Below are 18,908 nucleotides of genomic sequence, written 5' to 3' on the forward strand. Positions count from 1 at the left end.
ACAAATCTTTCGTCATCCAATAAGTATTCTGGGTCTAGTATTACAGGGTACCTGAAGATTATAACCTTTGTAAGTAGTATGTCGCTCTCCTCTGGCAAAACCATCAGTAATCCCTTGTACCCAACAGTTGTCAACATTTCCACAGCCTCCATGGTCCCCACTGTAAGATAAGGCTTGTGTGTGCCTTCTTTCAAAAGAGGCTCAAAGCTGCGATGCTCCCGTCCTAGTTGTACTGCCCATTTTAATTTTTCAAGGAAGGTCATCGGGCATGACTGTGGAAAAATTAATCTCTTCCTGACACGACCAACTTCACCTTGTGTGTGTTCTTGTCTGCTTCCTTCAAATTCCATACTTTGCTCTGTTCTTGATCCATTCTCCACTGTCTCCTTTCTGTTATTTCCATTATTATTACCACCCACACACGTTTTTTGTCCTAGATGATTTTGTCTCTTCTCCTCTCTCACTTCTTTGCTTTCACTGTCCTCATGCCAGCTTGTCTCCCTCATTGTTTTAGAATTTTCTTTCTTATTCACTACCTCTTGTTGTAGCTGTATTTTCTCACTTTCGAACTTCCCTTGTGCTTCATCACTCGTATTAGACTCATCACTACTCAACTCAAGGTCTTCAAGAACTTCGTCCAATACTATCTTTTCTTTACTCTTCCATGTAGAGTTCTTAAGCGAAAATTCACTTTCCGTGGGGCAATGTTGACATCCCACAACACCAAGCCAGGAGTGATGGGACCCCGAGCAGTTATTTTCGTAAGGTAAACAGTAAGTTCCCAACACCAAAGTTGCTTGACGATACTTATCTTATCCTCGGGTCCTTATACACAAGTAGGTAAGTCTATATATCCTTCAGATAATGTAATAGGCTCGAAAACATCCCAAATTTGGGAGCTAGCGCTCACAGCTGTGTTTACCAGACCAAAAAAATGGCCGCTCCGTCGTATGTCGAGTAGGTCGTAAGTCGAGGAGTAGCTGTATTTAACTAATGATAACAGAAAAAGTTATTTCTTTAATGTTTTGTTTTTGTGTTTTAATGTTTTGTCTGTGAGTCGGTTCTCGTCTTCAACGTTTAGGTCACGAAGGAGGCTTAAATATATCTAGAAAAAAAGTTTTTGCTCCTGTGTAAATATCATAATAAATTTGCACTGTCCTCTGATTGGTCACAGCAGAGAGATTTAAATAATAAATCCCGAAAAATTGTGCCTCTCTCCCGGCAGCACGATAAGAATCCGTCGAGATCGTCGCAGTTTCGTTCTACGTCGGTCGCGTCCACGAAATGTAAACACTATTGGACGCGTACGAAACCGGGTATGCCGATTCGGTTTTTGTTGGTCCATCGCAAGAAGTTAGGTAGTTTAGATTAGGTTAGGTAGGGTTTTCAATGTTGTTTTTTTAACCCTTCATGTTGAAAGTCTAACTCACTTTGGAAGATTCATTGTTTTTGTTAGTGTAAGGAAATTAAGATCATATTTATTTATTAGAAAAAATCCAAGTAAAAACTGGTAAAATTATCGTTTTGGCCGTGCAGCTATTTTCCGAAGGTCATAAAAGTTGAAAATACATCAAAAACCATTGGAACAAGATTATTTCAACCTAACCTAACCTATTTGAGTAATCAGTTTCTCCACGTGGTACTAAACAAACAAGTGCCTTTATTATAAGTGTACGAAGATGTTATTTGACCACGATTCTGGGCCAAATAACCGTCGGCCATTTGACCGGGACCTGCGGGGATCGTATAGGATTGTAGTCGGGATGGTTGGGGGCATTAAACAAGTCATTACATTATGGTATTATTTAATTGTATAATTTCTGTTGACAAAAGGATTTAGTTTTATTTTAGATCTCTGTCAAATAAGCGGCGGTTATTGTGCCGAGTACCGGTCAAATAATCCCTGCCTATAATATAATAGTTTTACAGTGTTGTGTATTATATAGCTATTGGTCACATTTCCAGGAAGCTTCAAGGACCAACAACACATCTCGGTACGACAAGTCGAGACTCGACCGTACAGACCCGTCCGGTCTCGCACACGACGCCGTTAACGGCAAACGGAGAAACGCCGCTGGGAGGTAATACCGACGTCGTCACTTCACGTCGTGTCATTGGGCGTACGAGCCGAGTGTATTAGAGTACAGGTTGTACCTCTCTAGTCCGGCATTCTGTGATCCGGAACGATTTTAGTTTGTCCAATAGGTAGATAGGCAGCTTTTTTTTTTTTTTTTAATCTTGATTATTATTATTATTATTATTATTACAGGAGTATTAAATTTTTGCCCCTCAGGCCCCAATGTGGGTCAGTGACCTATGCCCGGGTGGGCTAATCCCCGTAAAAAAACAACAACAACGACAAAGCCGGGGGAAATTAAGGTTTGTTTACATCCGGCAGCTCTCTCTCTGTGCTTGTCTATACAGAGCATAACATTTAACCCTTCAATATATATTCTAGCAGTAAATAAGTGTTGCTTTCATATTCTTAAGTAGAGTAACGACGACATGTTTTCACGTGTGCGCACTTACATACGCTCAGTTTCACTTTTTTTTTTACCATTGATGGTTAGCTACTTATATTGTTCCATTTATTAACATTAAATAACATTACTTCAAACAAGCATATTAATTTTTTTACATTAATTTTACTACAGCTACAATCAGGGTCTTATTTTCTTCAGTTTTATATGTAGAACCAATCTGTCACCGGTTTTGTAAGCTTTAACAAAAACAATGCCGGCAGCCGTCTCGTCTCGTCGCGCGTTTTAATATTACACGTATTAGTAATAAATTGTATTGTTAATTTTGCACACACAAACATTAATTCAATAAAAACAAATTCAGAAACATTAATTAAAATATATATGAACAGTAAATAAGTGTTGCTTTCACATTCTTACGTAAAGTAATGACGATACGTTTTCACGCGTGCGCACTCGCATACGCGATCTCTGTTTTTCTTTACCATTATCGTTAGCTACTTCTATTGTTCCATGTATTAACATTACTTAAAAGAACCATATTAATTTTTCTACAGCTACAACCGGGGTCTTATTTTCTTCAGTTTTATACGTAGAACCAGTCAGTCACCGGTTTTGTAATCGACGAAAACGGTGCCGTCTCATTTCCTCGCGTTTTAATATTGAGCGTATTATTAATGAATTGTATTGCTCATTTTGCACACACTAACATTAATTCAATCCAAAAGACTTTCAGTAATAAATAATAACGAATCTTTCGTACATAAGAGAAATAACGCCGTTTACACGATCGTGCACGTCGTCCGAACGTCGGCGGGCCATTCAAACCCGTCGAAATTTGAGTTTCCGCCGTCAAAAGTTTTAAATGTGTCGGCTTTTTTTGTGCGTTCAAATAGAAAACGTCGAATTAAAAACTCGCGAAATTTGAGAAGGTACTGTACGACATTTAACCCTTCAATATGTCTTCAAAGAGACCACGAAGCAGAGAAAGTGGTGCTAGTGCTTCCAAGTGTAAACAGAAGTCACTATCTGTCCAGGAAGAGGGCGAATTTCCACGGTCGGGAAATTTCCGGCGTCCGGCACCGGTCGGGTCCCGTGGTTGCCGGACCGGAGAGGTACAACCTGTACTTGTATTTCAGTACACTTGTACAGTAATCCTATAAAAGTGGGCATTTATGTAAATGTTTGTGCGTAAGGTCGCGTCCCATTGGCGTCGGCGGTACGCGACACTTCCAAAATATGGCCCAGATTCACGTTTTTCATCCCATACCCAATTTTGAATGTGTGTTTATTTCGTGGTTCTTTAAAGTACAGTACAGTATATTAATAACTTTAACTTTCGTTTTCAAAACATAATGTCATTGTTTATTAATTATGATACTCTATAAATGCTGTGGTACTCTAAATACTTTTTTCTACTTATATGAATCAGTTGAGTTGAGTAAACTTTTATTTGCATAGTTTTGAAGAAGACTACAGGACATAGTTTAAATTTTTACATATCAACAGTGCAGTACTTTATCTTAAGTAATATTTTCAGGCACTTTCTCCAACACTGCCTACAGTGGACCTGATGTGAACTAGAATGAAGTTGGCTGGACATAAAGTTTACTGGACCTCAAGTAGTCTGTGGTATTGTATTTAATATTGTTGTGGTACTTTGAATGTTAGGAAAGTTGTACAGGCATTCCCCAGTTTATAAGAGTACTGTGTCTTATAAAAACCTATGGTAAATCGAATCAATATTCCTATAGACTCACATTATAAAAGCCAAGATACTTTTCTACAACGAAAACAGTTCCCCCCAAATTATGTACGGTCCCCCAAAAAGTATCGATTGAATTTTCTAGCGGTAAAATTTGAAACTCTAGATGAAATACTTTGCTGTGATCCCCAGTGCATCAGCATAAGTTGGTACAGGTACATCCGGTCACTATATGAGCAATAGCCGTAGACGGCGGGTAGCGAGGGAGTCGTCCTCGTGTGACATACGACCGTACGGTATATGCTTTACTATAACAAGAAATTCATTGAGCTATATTAATGTATGTATCGTGCCGGTTAGAAGCGAGGCCCCAACCGAGGATTACAAAAATATCGGAATATACATTAAACGGAAGAGTTTTGGAACGTCACGAGCTAGACCGAGACGGACCTCGGGGCATACGTTTCGCCACCGCGTCGTAGCGACGGTTTTATTCGTACCGAGATGCACAATGTAGTCGTCGACGACACGTCTGATTTTTTGAGGAGTGACGGAGCAAATAGTAGTTGATATTAGAGTGAACAGGTACAGCAATATACAATATATTGGTCTAAATGGGATCTGCCAAATATTATCGATACGTAAATGGCGTCGGTTTAACGTCAAAATAGGATTTTAATCGGCGCGTCGCCCGTCGTTTAGCGGCGGGTAACCCATCGCGATGCCCGAGGGTTCGCTCGCCCCATTGTGCCGAGTTATTCGAGCGTTGCGCGTACCCTCGTCGCGAAGGCTAATAATAGCGCCTCTCTCCCCGTTGTGTCTTTCCGATAATTCCTCGGTTCATTTGACGTACGATCCCGGTAATGACCGGCTCGGCGTCCGTTTACGACACGCAATCCAAATTCGCGCTACGTGCGATGCGAATCCTCGGAGGATTTGCATCTTTCAAAAACACATACAGTCGTGCGCCGGTTAACATCCGATAGCATATACAGTCGGCCCTTAACATTCGCGGGGGTTAGGTAACAGAGATACCCGTGAATGTTAAAATTCCGTGTACTATTGCTACCCCCCCCCCTAAAAAATCCCTGGCCCCCCATGTCCTTATTTACCGTATATACCTGTGTGTAGTTTGAGTTTTTAAGACCAAATTATTTGGCAAAAATTGGGGGTCGACCTCTAAACGGGTAATAGTTTCGTTAGGTTGAAAAATATTTACCAGTAACTACCAGTAAACAATGGAAACGATGCACCAACACACCACCCGCTGTGAGTGTCGGTACAGTTGCCAGGGCAGATCTCTTGCGAGCCCAAAGTAGCCAAATCCATGGTATGGTAGCACAGGACGATGTAAAACAAAGTATTCATTTATTAAAGTTAATTTATAGATACTGGACATAAATTTTTGTTCATTACATTTGAAACATCAATCTTTGTTAATTAAATTTGAAACAAGAGAAAACTACGATACTGGATTTTCATTAAAATATTACATCACAAGTATATTTTACCTTAACTGTGACTGAATGAATATATTCTCGGAAATAAATATGGAAATGTAATATTTTTGCTGGAATGACGTACATATTATAGTGGGAAGTGGGATAAAATCATGACGAAAGACTTTCGCTTTCTTTCGTTGTTCAAAATATTTTACCGTAATCGCTTTTCGAATGGTTTTCAGTTAAAAAACTGTTGTACTCGTACTGTATTACAATAATATTCTATCCTATCATTAGCCTTATAATCCCACAACTGAAAACCATTCGAAAAGCGATTACGGTAACATCTTTTGAACGAAAGAAAGCGAAAGTCATTGCTTTCGTCACTTTCCACTGTAATACGTACATCATTTCAGCAAAAATATTACATTTCCATCTTCTCAGAAATAAATGGTAGTTTTGTTGAAAGGTAATGTACAGTATTTAACATTAAAATGCAAAAATAGCTATAAAAACAATTAATACACCCGTAATGTACTGGCTGGCATCTCCACTCGTCCCTGCTCCCGCCAGTCACCACTCCTCCCCGCTCTATCCCTCCGCCTCCTCCACATCGTCACTACTGTTGTATTACAATAATATTCTATCCTAATTGACTTGAATAAATACTACGATACCATATTTCTGAATATTTTCATTAAAATCAATCCAAATCATTTTCCTTGCCATCGTCTGCAGCACCACACAGCTTCTCCCAGTCCTCTCCTTGAACGGGGCCAGAGGGTACGTGTTTTTCGAATCGTTTTCAATTAAAAAACTGTTACATCACACGTATATTTTACCTAAACTGCGCCCGAATGAATATATTCTTGGAAATAAATAGTAATTTTGCTGAAACGTGATGTATTTCAATGTAAAATAGGATAAAATACATGACGAAAACAAAAGACTTCACCTAACCTTGCAATGTTCAAGAGATGTTACTCGTTTTTTTAATAGTTTTCGGTTACAGAAATGAAATATTTTTGCTGAAATGACGTAAGTATTACAGTGGAATGTGGGACAAAATCGTGACGAAAACAATGACTTTCGCTTTCTTTCGTTCAAAAGATGTTACCGTAATCGCTTTTCGAATGGTTTTCAGTTAAAAAACTGTTGTATTACAATAATATTCTATCCTAATTCACTTGTGATGCAACAGTTTTTTAACTGAAAACCATTCGAAAAGCGATTACGGTAAAATATTTTGAACAACGAAAGAAAGCGAAAGTGTTTCGTCATGATTTTATCCCACTTCCCACTATAACATGTACGTCATTCCAGCAAAAATATTACATTTCCATATTTATTTCCGAGAATATATTCATTCAGTCACAGTTAAGGTAAAATATACTTGTGATGTAATATTTTAATGAAAATCCAGTATCGTAGTTTTTTCTTGTTTCAAATTTAATTAACAAAGATTGATGCTTCAAATGTAATGAACAAAAATTTATGTCCAGTATCTACGAGTTAACTTTAATGAATGAATACTTTGTTTTACATCGTCCTGTGCTACCATACCATGGATTTGGCTACTTTGGGCTCGCAAGAGATCTGCCCTGGCAACTGTACCGACACTCACAGCTGGTGGTGTGTTGGTGCATCGTTTCCATTGTTTTCTGGTAGTTACTGGTAAATATTTTTCAACCTAACGAAACTATTACCCGTTAAGAGGTCGACCCCCAATTTTTGCCAAATAATTTTGTCTTAAAAACTCGAACTACACACAGGTATATACGGTAAATAAGGACATGGGGGGGCCAGGGATTGTTTTTTGGGGGGGGGTAGCAATAGTACACGGATTTTTAACATTCACGGGTATCTCTGTTACCTAACCCCCGCGAATGTTAAGGGCCGACTGTACTTCAATTACTTCAATGTACAGAATATTCCTCTGGCGGGGCAATCCGCGTATTTGCGAATCCGTGAATGCTAAACCCGCGTATGTGAAAGGCCGACCGTACGTCCGTGCCCCCCCTCGAAAAAACACTTCCGTGATGCCTGCTGGACCACCACTCCAAGACCCCCCTGATGGAGACACGACGATCCTTCCCGTACTGGCTAGATGTTATGTGTTAAAGGAATATCATTCCTTAGGCTTTAGTAAGCATTTTCCTCCAGGTGTAATGTTAACCTACATCTATTGAGGATAAAATCTTTCACCTACAAATTGTCAATAACACATTTGCTGTAATCGGACATATCTAGTTGCCTCAACAATTGCAACCCTAGTTGCAATTGGGGTTGCAATTTGAAATTCTGTGTCATTACTGAGGAATAACGAAGTCTCTGGTGCACTGCACTCTAAGATTAAGAGAAAATGGACTCGGGCATCCCGAAGGGAGAGAAAACGGACTTCCACGACGGGAGACTCGAGCACTAACACGTGCCACTCATACCGAGAGACTTGACAAGTTTTACCGACCATTAGTTATGTACGTTATCTAGTGAATTTAGTCAATATTGTACAGTATAAGTATACTGCAATTACAGCGGTCCCTCGGTTAACAATGGACCCGAGTGCAAACCCTTACTGTACGTGTACTAAACGATTACGGTACTTAAATTGTTATGTCTATGGCAAATATAGATTGTTTACACAGATATTCAAATACTATCTTACAAGTTATATTCACCCAGGTCGTTTGGGTGGCAAATTATGAGAAGAGCTTAGTCACTCTTAAGTAATGATAAATAAACACTCGGGCCTTCAGCGCCAACTGTCAAATCTTATCTCAAATAAATAAAGACATTGTCACCTCACTTCCCCCCCCTGCTCGCTGGCTACCTCCCTCCTTGTGTTCCCAGACAAAACATTGGTGATAACTTTATGCTTTAAGGTGTTTATTTTATATAATATCTCAGACTAAAGTTAGGGGATTACAATTTGCATAGCTGGAATCCTTGCAAGACAGCCAATAATTTGAATATAAACATTATATATACTGTATTTTGTTGAAGATATAAAAATTGTAGTACATTTTATAATATAAAGTTTTTCAACTGTATTTTTGGGTAGATTTATATCAATTTCTTCATTTATTTTCATCCATTTACATGCAGACACCACAATAAAAGAAACGTAAAAGAAATAAACGACCTCGGTGCAAAGCCGGAGCATTGTTGTACTAATTTGATTACGGTACAAAAATTGTTATGTCCGGTGCAAATTACAGCATGTTTATATTCAAATTAATCAGTATGTTACAAGAATCCCAGCAATGTTAATTATATTGTACCAGGTCATTTCACTGGCATTTTAAAATGAGAGAAGCTTAGTAGGACTGTTAAATAAACTCACAGAGACCTTCGGCTCAAACTGTCAAACATCTCCTCTTAACTCTCTCCCCCATCTGTTGAGCCAGGGTTTTAGGCTTACAGTTTTTATCTTACATAATATTTCAGACTAAAGTTAGGAGATTATAATTTGCATTGCTGGAATCCTTGCAAGACAGCCAATAATTTGAATGTTAACGTCATATATTTTGCTCGAGAGATAAAAATTGTTGTACGTTAGTGTACAGTACTGTAGTACATTTTATAATATAAAGTTTTTGAACTGTATTTTTGGGTAGATTTACATCAATTTCTTCATTATTTTCATCCATTTACATGCACACAGCATACTAAAAGAAATAATTGACCTTAGTGCAAAGCTGGAGTTTTGTTGTACTAATTTGATTTGGGTACTAAAATTGTTATGTCTAGTGGAAATTATAGCATGTTTATATACAAATTAATCAGTATGTTACAAGAATCCCAAGAATGTTAATTATATTCACCCGGGTCATTTCCCGGCCGGGAAAAAATGCGCCACAGACCCGGGCGCCAACCGTCGGTGTCGCCGGGCTTTATCTTAAGTAATATCACAGACAAAAGTTAGAATTTAATTTGCATTGCTAAAATCGTTACAAGACGGCTAATAATTTTAACATAAACGTTGTATATTTTGCACAAGAGATAAAAATTTGTAGCCCTTTGTAATAAAATTAGTTACAACTAAAATTTGTATGTGAACTATAGCATGTTTATATTCAAAGTAATCACAATTTTATAAGAATTCCAGCAATGTTAATTATATTCTTCCAAGTCAGTTTAGTGATATTTCATAAGAGAAAACCTGAAAGTCACTGTTAAGGACAGATAAATAAATAAGCTCTAGACCTTGGCATCAACTGTCAAACCGATAACCCTCCTCCCCATCTTGCCGCGAATCCGATCACGAGTAAACGGGCCATTTCGCGTCTCATAATTTTAGCCGCGTCGATTTACGAGCGTCCGTTTTAACGCGATACTACAAAAACGATGTTTTGTAGGAGATGGGCCGAGGTGCATTTGGGTATATTGGGTCTTTTTAGTATTTTGTGTTAGTCTCGAGTACCAAAGTAAATTGTTCCATTGAAACCACTTTAATTGAGTCCAAATTTGGTTTAAAGCTATTAGCTCTCTAGGAATGCGCCTCGCGTCACATCGACGTCGTACCGTACGTGCGTCGGTCACCGACGCGTACGCGGGACCGGTAACAATTTTACGTAAACGCGTCGACGACGTAATATTCGACAATGCCGTCGGGTCGTCGACGTCGGCGTGCCGTTTCTTCGTTTAGTAAATAGTCGTGGCGATTTTTGTCGCGCGCGTGTCCGTCGACGGGCACGCCGAGGGCGGTCCGTCGCCGACCGCTCTCTCGCGTCCGTCCGCGGATGCGGGCCCGCTCGAGATTCGGCCCGTATTGCGCAGTCGTACGGTCCGTCGTCGTTTGCGAGAAGTACTCGTTTACGTAGTCTCGCGTGCAGTATATTGCATTTTCTAGCAATAGACTAGTTACGATCGTAGATTAGTTCCATCACGTAGGGTATCGTCTCGCCGTCGGCCCGGGACACACCTCCGGCCACTCGACACTCTGCTTACCGGTACACGACACAAATTAAAAATTATCAACACGATATTTTACGAGGGCATTATGATTGATTTATAATACCCTATGCAATGGTTGTATAGATGTAGTGCAGTATAATTATTAAATGCAGGCAGCATTCACATCACAAACTTAACCCACAGAAGAAGTCGCCTCGGGCAACGGCAGCAGTCGGCAGCGGAAGCGCGATCCGGGAGACGGACACGAAGAACGACCGTAGATCGTCGCTCCGTCACCGCTCCGGAGACGGGTCGGCGAGTGCCGCTCTCCGACGCGAGACGATCGTCGAGAATAACCTACGTGTTTTTCTATTTTTATGGATGCTATTTTAAGGATAACTAAAGCTCAGTCAACGGTTATTTTAGCTTAAGGTCAGATTATACGTGTATTTGTAATGTACGGTATTTCATTAAGTAAGAATGCTAAAACTTGCCCGGCGGTCGACCCCCAAAACAACTGCGGCGACCCGCTCCGGCACTCGAGAAGACGGAAGCTCCGAGTACACGACGTTAAAGATTAACGGATAGTTTGACGACTATACCACCCCTTCATCCACATAGCACCCCTTCTTCCCTCCACATATGACCCCTCTTCCATTCATCTACCACCCCTTCTTCCCTCCGCCTACCATCGCTTCCTCCCTCCACCTACCACCCTTTGTTCCCTCTACCTACCATCGCTTCCTCCCTCCAGCTAAATCTATCCCTCCCTCCACTTACCACTCTTTCTTTCCTCATCTATTATCTTTCCCTTCTATCCCACCATCTGTCCCCCCTCCCTTTCTTCACGTACCACTCTTCCTTTCCTTATCTATTATCCTTCCCTTCCACCCCTCTATCCCTTCCCTCCACATACCACCTTTCTCTCCTACCACCTGTCGTTCCTTTTTTGTGTTTTATTTAATAAGTTTTATAGTATATGATGGTCACCTTATTAATAATGTAACATTTTGTGTGATTACAATTACACTACACACACTTAGTCGAAGTGACCAGTTATTAGTGTTGATATTAATGGGATAAATATTAGATAAGTTTATTGGAGTTTGCTATAAAATATGTGACTATAATTATAAATTGTGAGTGTGAAGAAGGGTTTATAAGTTGTATATATGTCAATTAGAGGAACAAATAATTTGCTAACCACACCCTAGTCCTTCAATGGAAAACGCATCGAAATGCGCAGCGGCGAATGCATTCGGCGGGAGAATAATGCGGCGACACGCGTAGAATACTCGTACGCCACTCTCGGGCACGTACGTTTCCATTTACTAAAGTTAGGTGGGTTTGTTTGGGTGGCGTGGGACCCAGAGGGCATCGGCAGGCGGTCGCGTCCGGCGGTTGCCGTGCGAGAAATTGGGAGGACGGGCTTTCACGTTGCAGAAACTAAGGAACGGCATCTTCCGGCGGAACCACAGCCCGCGATTAAAGGAACGCTCGGGTTTGACGCCCACGGACCGAGCGCGCGGCTCCTCCGCCGTAACAAGAGTAGTCGATTGAAGTCCCCTCTTTTGCCTGGGTGGATGTGTCTGTGCTAACCGTTTTAGGCAAGTGAATGTTTGGTACAGCAGATTTGGGGATTCATTGTAGGGTAGACTTGCCATACAGTGCAGTGTTTTAATTGGTATTATATTGCGGCGATCGGCGAGCACGGAGACCGAAGCCTCACTCGACCGTGTCTCGGGAGGCGTGGGGTTTGGTCCGAGGCCACTCGCAGTCATCGTCGAGGGTATAGTCCGGAACGCCGTTCGACGTGACGTCTCGTCGAAATTCCGGAGCGGTCTTCTCGTCGCGGGGCGCGCCGGAGGTCGACGCTACGACGTTCCCGGAGGGGTCGTCGTCGTCGTCGTCGGGTATTTGACGTGCATCCGGAGTAGAACGAGGGCACGCGTCGAACCGTCGAAAGTGCGCAAGAAATGAGATCGCGTAAATAACGGCAGATTAATTTCGTCGACACTCGTACGTATAAAAGTGCAAAGTAAATAAATAATACGTATTTTTTTTATGGGAATTAGCCCACCCGGGCACGGGTCACCGACCCACATCGGGGCGAAAATGTAATAATAATAATAATTGTTGAAGTTACAGTGTTCATTTTTGGTGGATATCAACGAAATATGATGCGAGAGGCTCAGACGACGACACAAACGACGACGCTCTCTCCGGTATATTTTCGGGACCGTCCGTAAAAACGAAACCAAAACACGCGTGCGCATTCAAAGTGGCGCATTATTGCACAAGTAAAATAAAACATATTGACATAAATATGGGGTAACCTAGTTTATATGTAACAATAATACTGAAGAACCTTAAAGAAATACAAAATGGAAAAAAAAATCAAAAGTGAGGAACAATAGATTTATGTTGTGTTGTCAATAGTAAGAGAAACAATCGAGACAGAGAGTCAGACGAGCGACCCGGGACTCGGTCACAATTTTAGGGATGCCACGTAGCAGGAAGATCTACCACGGACGACACATTACGCTTCCAATATTGTCTGCGGAGGTGGTATCTCCCCGTTTGGTGGCTGCCTAAGTATGTAAGATTTTCCAATGGAAAGTGTATGTTTGGCAAATGTATCCAGGTCTTTAGAGAATGTACTCAGATATTTGGGTTAGGTGTCAAGGGTTCATGTATAATTTGCATGCCTAATTGACTATGTATATTTTTTAACCTTAATTTTTCATTTGCAGTCACCCGACGGGAGTCAGAAACGTCATTTTTGTGCGGACCGGCGACTCGACGGACCCCGGCCGAGGACGCCGCTCGAACCGCGGGTGAGAATGTCGGACGACGCCGTATTGTAATGTTTATATCGCAGTGTACGGTATTTACTTAATGGTTCTCTGAAGAATAGGAATGCGTATGTGGCGTGCCTCGGCGTCTCCGTAGGAATTGCGTAGAGTAAGTGGAAGGTTTTTAAGGGAGACGAGAATTTATTAAGCGGCGCGTCGTCGACGAAATATCGAAGGAAGTTTTGACCGGTTACCGAGAGGAAATAAGACGGGAATTTACGAGTAAAAGAGTAGAACGTAAAGATAACGAGGGAGAAATGAAAATGCGACCGACGACGAGACTCGGGTGCCATCGAAGATGCGTAGAGGGACGGACATTACAAGTGTTATAATGAGAGTACTTAATTTAGCATAGAGATATAGAATTGAAGGTGTCATATCTGGTCTAAAAGTGTTGGATACAATATGAAAAGTATTATTAAAAAATGGGAGTTTAACCCATAAGCCAAGGGTTAGGGTGCTGCTGGCACTTCCCCCTCCCTTCCTATTGGGATAAATCGAGAAACAAGATGAATTCTCCCCACCCCCTCCTCCACAAAGGGGAGACCAGATGGACGTCACCTGGGTGTAAGGGTTAAGAATGTAGTAGCTTGTAATGGAGGATGAGGTATATGTATTTATGTCCTATGTTTTATACTGTATTGCAAGTAGGCGTTATTGTATGCACATTGCGGGTCATAATAGGAACGCGGCACGCCGGAGGCGGGTACACGGGACGATCCCTCGGAACAGAAGCCGAAAGTTCGTGGCGTGGGTATATCCACTTCCCTTAAAAGTGTAATTAGGGATCCTCCTCAGACACATTGCACCATTTGAACGCAGACGTAAGATTATCCTCATCGCCGTACACGTCCCGAGGAGACGAGGCGTATCGAGTTTACGCGGATGCATACGAGACGTTTCCTTTCGAGTACAGGTAGTTCTGCTATAATGCGATAGTTGTGTTCTTGTAAAACATCGTGTTATAGAAATTCGTGTAATAGAAATGACAGGGCTTATGGAGAAAATAGGGTTAGGTGCAGATTACTCCAAATCGACAAAAATTTCGTAGTACAGTCTAAATAAATGTTACATTGATATCTAATATTGAAATCATACAGTAAATGTTACACTTGACCTTGAAAAAATATGAATATAACTTGATGGGGGAGAAGATTGATGTTGAGGAGTCATGAAACATCAAGCTTTTCTTCGAGTGTTATAGCCTTTCTTTTATGATCACCAGAGTGCTTCCCAGAGATATTCTTCTTTTCCATAGTCACAAAATTGGAGAAACAGTAATCACCGAGGACACTTAAAAATTTCACACGTGTTTCAAACAAAGTGTGGAGTAAACAGAGCGCGCGGGTCTAAAACGCTATGTATTTTGTTGTTCTCTTATTTAAAATTTTACATATACTGTAGAGGTATACTGTATACATAAATATTACATAAATTATTTCTGCAATTCTTCACAAACAAAACACATAAATCAATTGAACTTGCGATGTCGAACGTGAACTGTAAACACTGCATAACCCTGCGCCAAGCCACAATGTAAAGTACACTTTAAACGCTACTTATTTTGTTTTTCTCTTTTATTTAAATTTTTACAATTTACATATTCATATTATGCTACAGCGCCCACAAAACACGAGAAACGTTCGAGTCCCCCAGTAGAGATGTCCGTTCTCTATCTACTCGAGGATGTGTCGGTCGTCCGTTTTCTTTTTGTGTACTCGCTCGGGGACTCGAGTATTTCTGTTTATAACACAGGATGATAAGGGAATTTGAAATTATGAGTGAGTGAATTTATTATACAGTGATCAATTAACATAGTATTGATATGTTTAAGTAGTAGTATTCACTCGCTCTAAACCACGAATTCCATTCATACAGAGAGAGAGAGAGAGAGAGGCCAAGCGCTCTGTTTACATCACACACACATAAATATTACATAAATTATTTCTGCAATTCTTCACAAACAAAACACATAAATCAATTGAATATGTGATGTCGAACGTGAACCGTAAACACCGTGTGTGATGTAAAGAGAGCGCGGGTCTAAAACGCTACGTAATTTGTTTTTGTCTCTCGGTTAAAATTTTACATTTTACATATACTGTACAGGTATACTGTATACATAAGTATTACATAAATTATTTGTGCAATTCTTCACAAACAAAACACACAAATCAATTGAATATGCGATGTCGAACGTGAACTGCATAACCCCGCTCCAAGCCACAGCACTGTACTGTACAGTACACTTTAAGCGCTACGTATTTAGTTTTTCTTTTATTTAAATTTTGACAATTTACATATATATATATATAAGTAAATTGTAATTTACATATTATTCATATAATGCTACAGCGCTCACAAAACATAAGAAACGTTCGAGTCCCCCAGTAGAGATGTCCGATCTCTATCCACTCGAGGATGTGTCAGTCGTCCGTTTTCTTTTTGTGTACTCGCTCAGGGACTCGAGTATTTCTGTATATAACGCAGGATGATAAGGGAATTTGAATTTATTTGTTTATTTATTTATTTATAATATACTGTAATATATTAAATATGCTGCAAGTATTTTGTTTAATTTATATACTTTTTTCTGGAAAAAGGGAGGCTACCATTATACCCGGTAATGTACATTTATGGCGATCGTTAAGGACGAAACTCCGAATCCGTGACGTGACTTCCGTTCATCATTTATGTCGTAAATTTACCAATGTAGGTAGTTTCAAGAATTAACGCAGTCATTTACCGAATATTCTTTGCCAAAAAATAAATTTCAAATGAATTATTTATAGGAGATAAGTATTATGATCAGTAAATATACCGATATGCATTACCGACCACAAGGACGGCTAAAAATAGGCACAGACGGTCACAGTCGAGGTCACTTTCCCTTTGTTGTCACTGTAGGACCTTGTGAGTGGTTTACTGTATACATAAATATTACATAAATTATTTCTGCAATTCTTCACAAACAAAACACATAAATCAATTGAATATGCGATGTCGAACGTGAACCGTAAACACTGTGTGATGTAAAGAGAGCGCCGGTGTAAAACGCTATGTAATTTGATTGTCTCTTTTATTTAAAATTTTACAATTGACTTATAATATATAGGTATACTGTATACATAAATATTACATACATTATTTCTGCAATTGTTCACAAACAAAACACACGACTCAATTGAACACGCGATGTCGAACGTGAACCGAAGCCATAACAATCGTTCGAGTGGAATCGCGTCGGAGCAAACGAGTTCGCGTCTTACAAATATCGTTCCTCAATTCATAAATTGCGTCGTCAAAACACGCGTTATAGCAGAACTCGCCGTATAGTTTTTGGTTCACCGCCAACACGTTTATCCTCGTACCGGATCTCCGTCGTCGCGTATTTTTACGCGACATCTGCGGAAGTTACGTTCGCCGGACGTTCACAGACGTAAATGGTACGACCTCGAGAGCACGACGTACATTCGGTCGTAGAGTACACCGGTCCGGATCGAGTGGACTTTCCCAATCGTCTTATAGATTTCTCGAGTTCTTGGGAATGGTACGAATATGTACAATTAATATTATGTTATGTATAGGTATATTGTATGTTTTTTGATAATCGTTAAGTATGGGAGGTGGCGACGTGCACACCGTACCGACGGGTGGAGGAGCGTCGAGTTTGATTTTGTATTAGGCGACGGGGTCGCGGGTATTTACGGAGATACGGCAGAGCGCGACGTCGGCGCCCGCGTACGGCACGAGCGGGAGGAGTAATTTGTGCGTGACGTAATTGTGGGGTAGTCGAGTATGCCTGTGTGTTTTAGTTGGCAATAGTGTGTAGATATGTTTGTGTATAGGTATACTGTAGAAAGAATGAACTTAGATGAAGTTTGTTTGGGAATTAGTATAATTTGTAATAGTAGATAATTGTCGATATATTTTGACAGTAATTTGTCCGTTTCAGTTGCGGAGGAGCGCGCCGATACGAGTCGGAGACGGCTCGTACAGTCGGCGCACGAGAGCGGTCCGGACGAAGACATTCGGGAACCGAGGACGAAGACGCTCGTCGACTGCGGACGAAGACACCGGTCGACGCGCGAGGAAGATGCTCCGGAACACGGGAAGAACGCCACACTCCCGAGTGCGGGAAGACACTCGTCAACGCAGAAGGAGACACGCATCAATGTCGGGCCGGCGCGATTGTTTTAAAGACGATTTAACGTGTAAAATGAATGTACGTGTTGTTTGTAACGATTGTTATAATGTTTGTAGTATTGTTTTTAGAGACCGACTCTGCGAAGGCGGAGGAAGTCGATACATGTCGAGAATGAATTTATTGAAGATGTTGCCTGTGATCACTAGGTGTTTGCACTAATTTGGGGAGATGATTACGATAAATGAGCATCACCCGAATCTTGTGCGCCTTTTGAAAGTAAAAGAACGGGGGAGATCGGACCGACATAGATGGTGTTGTTGTGGTAACCGATAAGAATGGAGAAATGATGACTATTTGGTGGGTTTTTTAGGACAGAGAGAGTAGTTATATATTAGTGAAGATATAAAGTAAAAGGTGATAAGGATGGTGGTGGGGGGGGGACAACGAATGATATATTTTGTAGGGTATTAAAGGAATTGACTCGTCAGTGCCGAGTCGGCGTAATTGTGAGAAACGGATGCGACGGGGATTTTAAAGAAGTTGCGGGGAAATTGGCGGAAGCGACGATCGCAATAACCTTTCGACGTGGGACGGACGACGACGAATTTAGTAAATGGCGGTTTAGGAAAGGGTCGTACGTAAAGCGGCGCGTGCGGATACGGACGACGGTCGATCGGGGTCCGTTTACGGGACGGGAAAGAGGACCGACGGAGAACGGACGGAGACGAGGCGGCGCACAAACGAAAGTCTCCGAGGTACCGCGGGGAAGTACGGCAGTAGTTACGGAAGTATACCCGCGAGATGCGTAAAGAATGATTTGGAAGTAGATTGAACTGAGAGTCGCGTGTTTGAAATGGCGGGAAGGTTCGACAGGTGTATTAGTTTTACGTAATTGTGGCAGTGCGTTTGAGAGCGGGCAGTCGTGGAATGCGCGTGGGTACCTATTTTGAGACAGCGACATCTACCGGTAAGGAAATACGTGATGCAGCAGTAATATATTTTTGGGATGAATTTATACTCGTTCACCTGTACTCCGTGTTGCTCCACTCGTGTTAAGGTGTTTATTGTGAAGGCGTTTGTATAATAATAAAATTTGTTGGACGAGTAGGGGAAGGAATACGAGCACAATGTTTAATTTGTGAGCCCTTCCTTTTTTTGTCTTTTCCCTCTGCCTCCCCGTCCTCCTCCTCCTTTTTTGACGTGTTTGTCGTGCGGCTTCTTTTCCCTCCGTTTCATTGCAACTCCCTTCGTTTTTCTCCCCCCTACCTGCTTCTGTCCGTCCTCTTCTTCTTCCTGTTTCCTTCTTTTACTCCTCCTCTTCGCCATATGTCTTCCTCGTTTCCTTGTTTATTCTTTGGCTTGTTCTCCGTCTGTTCCTTCTCC

At 41.1% G+C, this 18,908-nt stretch overlaps 1 protein-coding gene across 1 annotated transcript; it reads left to right on the forward strand.

Annotated features, from left to right (window-relative positions):
* The first annotated feature begins 1,507 nt into the window (after positions 1-1,507).
* On the forward strand, positions 1,508-17,762 carry LOC121876971. Its single transcript, XM_042382551.1, has 4 exons — positions 1,508-2,081; positions 4,021-4,112; positions 13,277-13,360; positions 17,334-17,762. Exons 2-4 carry the CDS (start codon positions 4,066-4,068, stop codon positions 17,587-17,589), a joined length of 387 nt encoding a protein of 128 aa, XP_042238485.1. The 5' UTR covers positions 1,508-2,081; positions 4,021-4,065; the 3' UTR covers positions 17,590-17,762.
* The last annotated feature ends 1,146 nt before the right edge of the window (positions 17,763-18,908 follow it).

This window comes from Homarus americanus, unplaced genomic scaffold, assembly GCF_018991925.1.
Source record: "Homarus americanus isolate GMGI-L3 unplaced genomic scaffold, GMGI_Hamer_2.0 scaffold38037, whole genome shotgun sequence".
Taxonomy (NCBI): Eukaryota; Metazoa; Arthropoda; class Malacostraca; order Decapoda; family Nephropidae; genus Homarus; species Homarus americanus.

Excerpts from the sequence above, each read along its gene's own strand:
- LOC121876971 (XM_042382551.1), top strand. The coding sequence starts at position 4,066 with ATGAAGTTGGCTGGACATAAAGTTTACTGGACCTCAAGTAGTCTGTG. Across the intron at positions 4,113-13,276 it reads TGGACCTCAAGTAGTCTGTG|TCACCCGACGGGAGTCAGAA; the intron begins GTATTGTATTTA and ends TTTCATTTGCAG. Across the intron at positions 13,361-17,333 it reads GGACGCCGCTCGAACCGCGG|TTGCGGAGGAGCGCGCCGAT; the intron begins GTGAGAATGTCG and ends TGTCCGTTTCAG.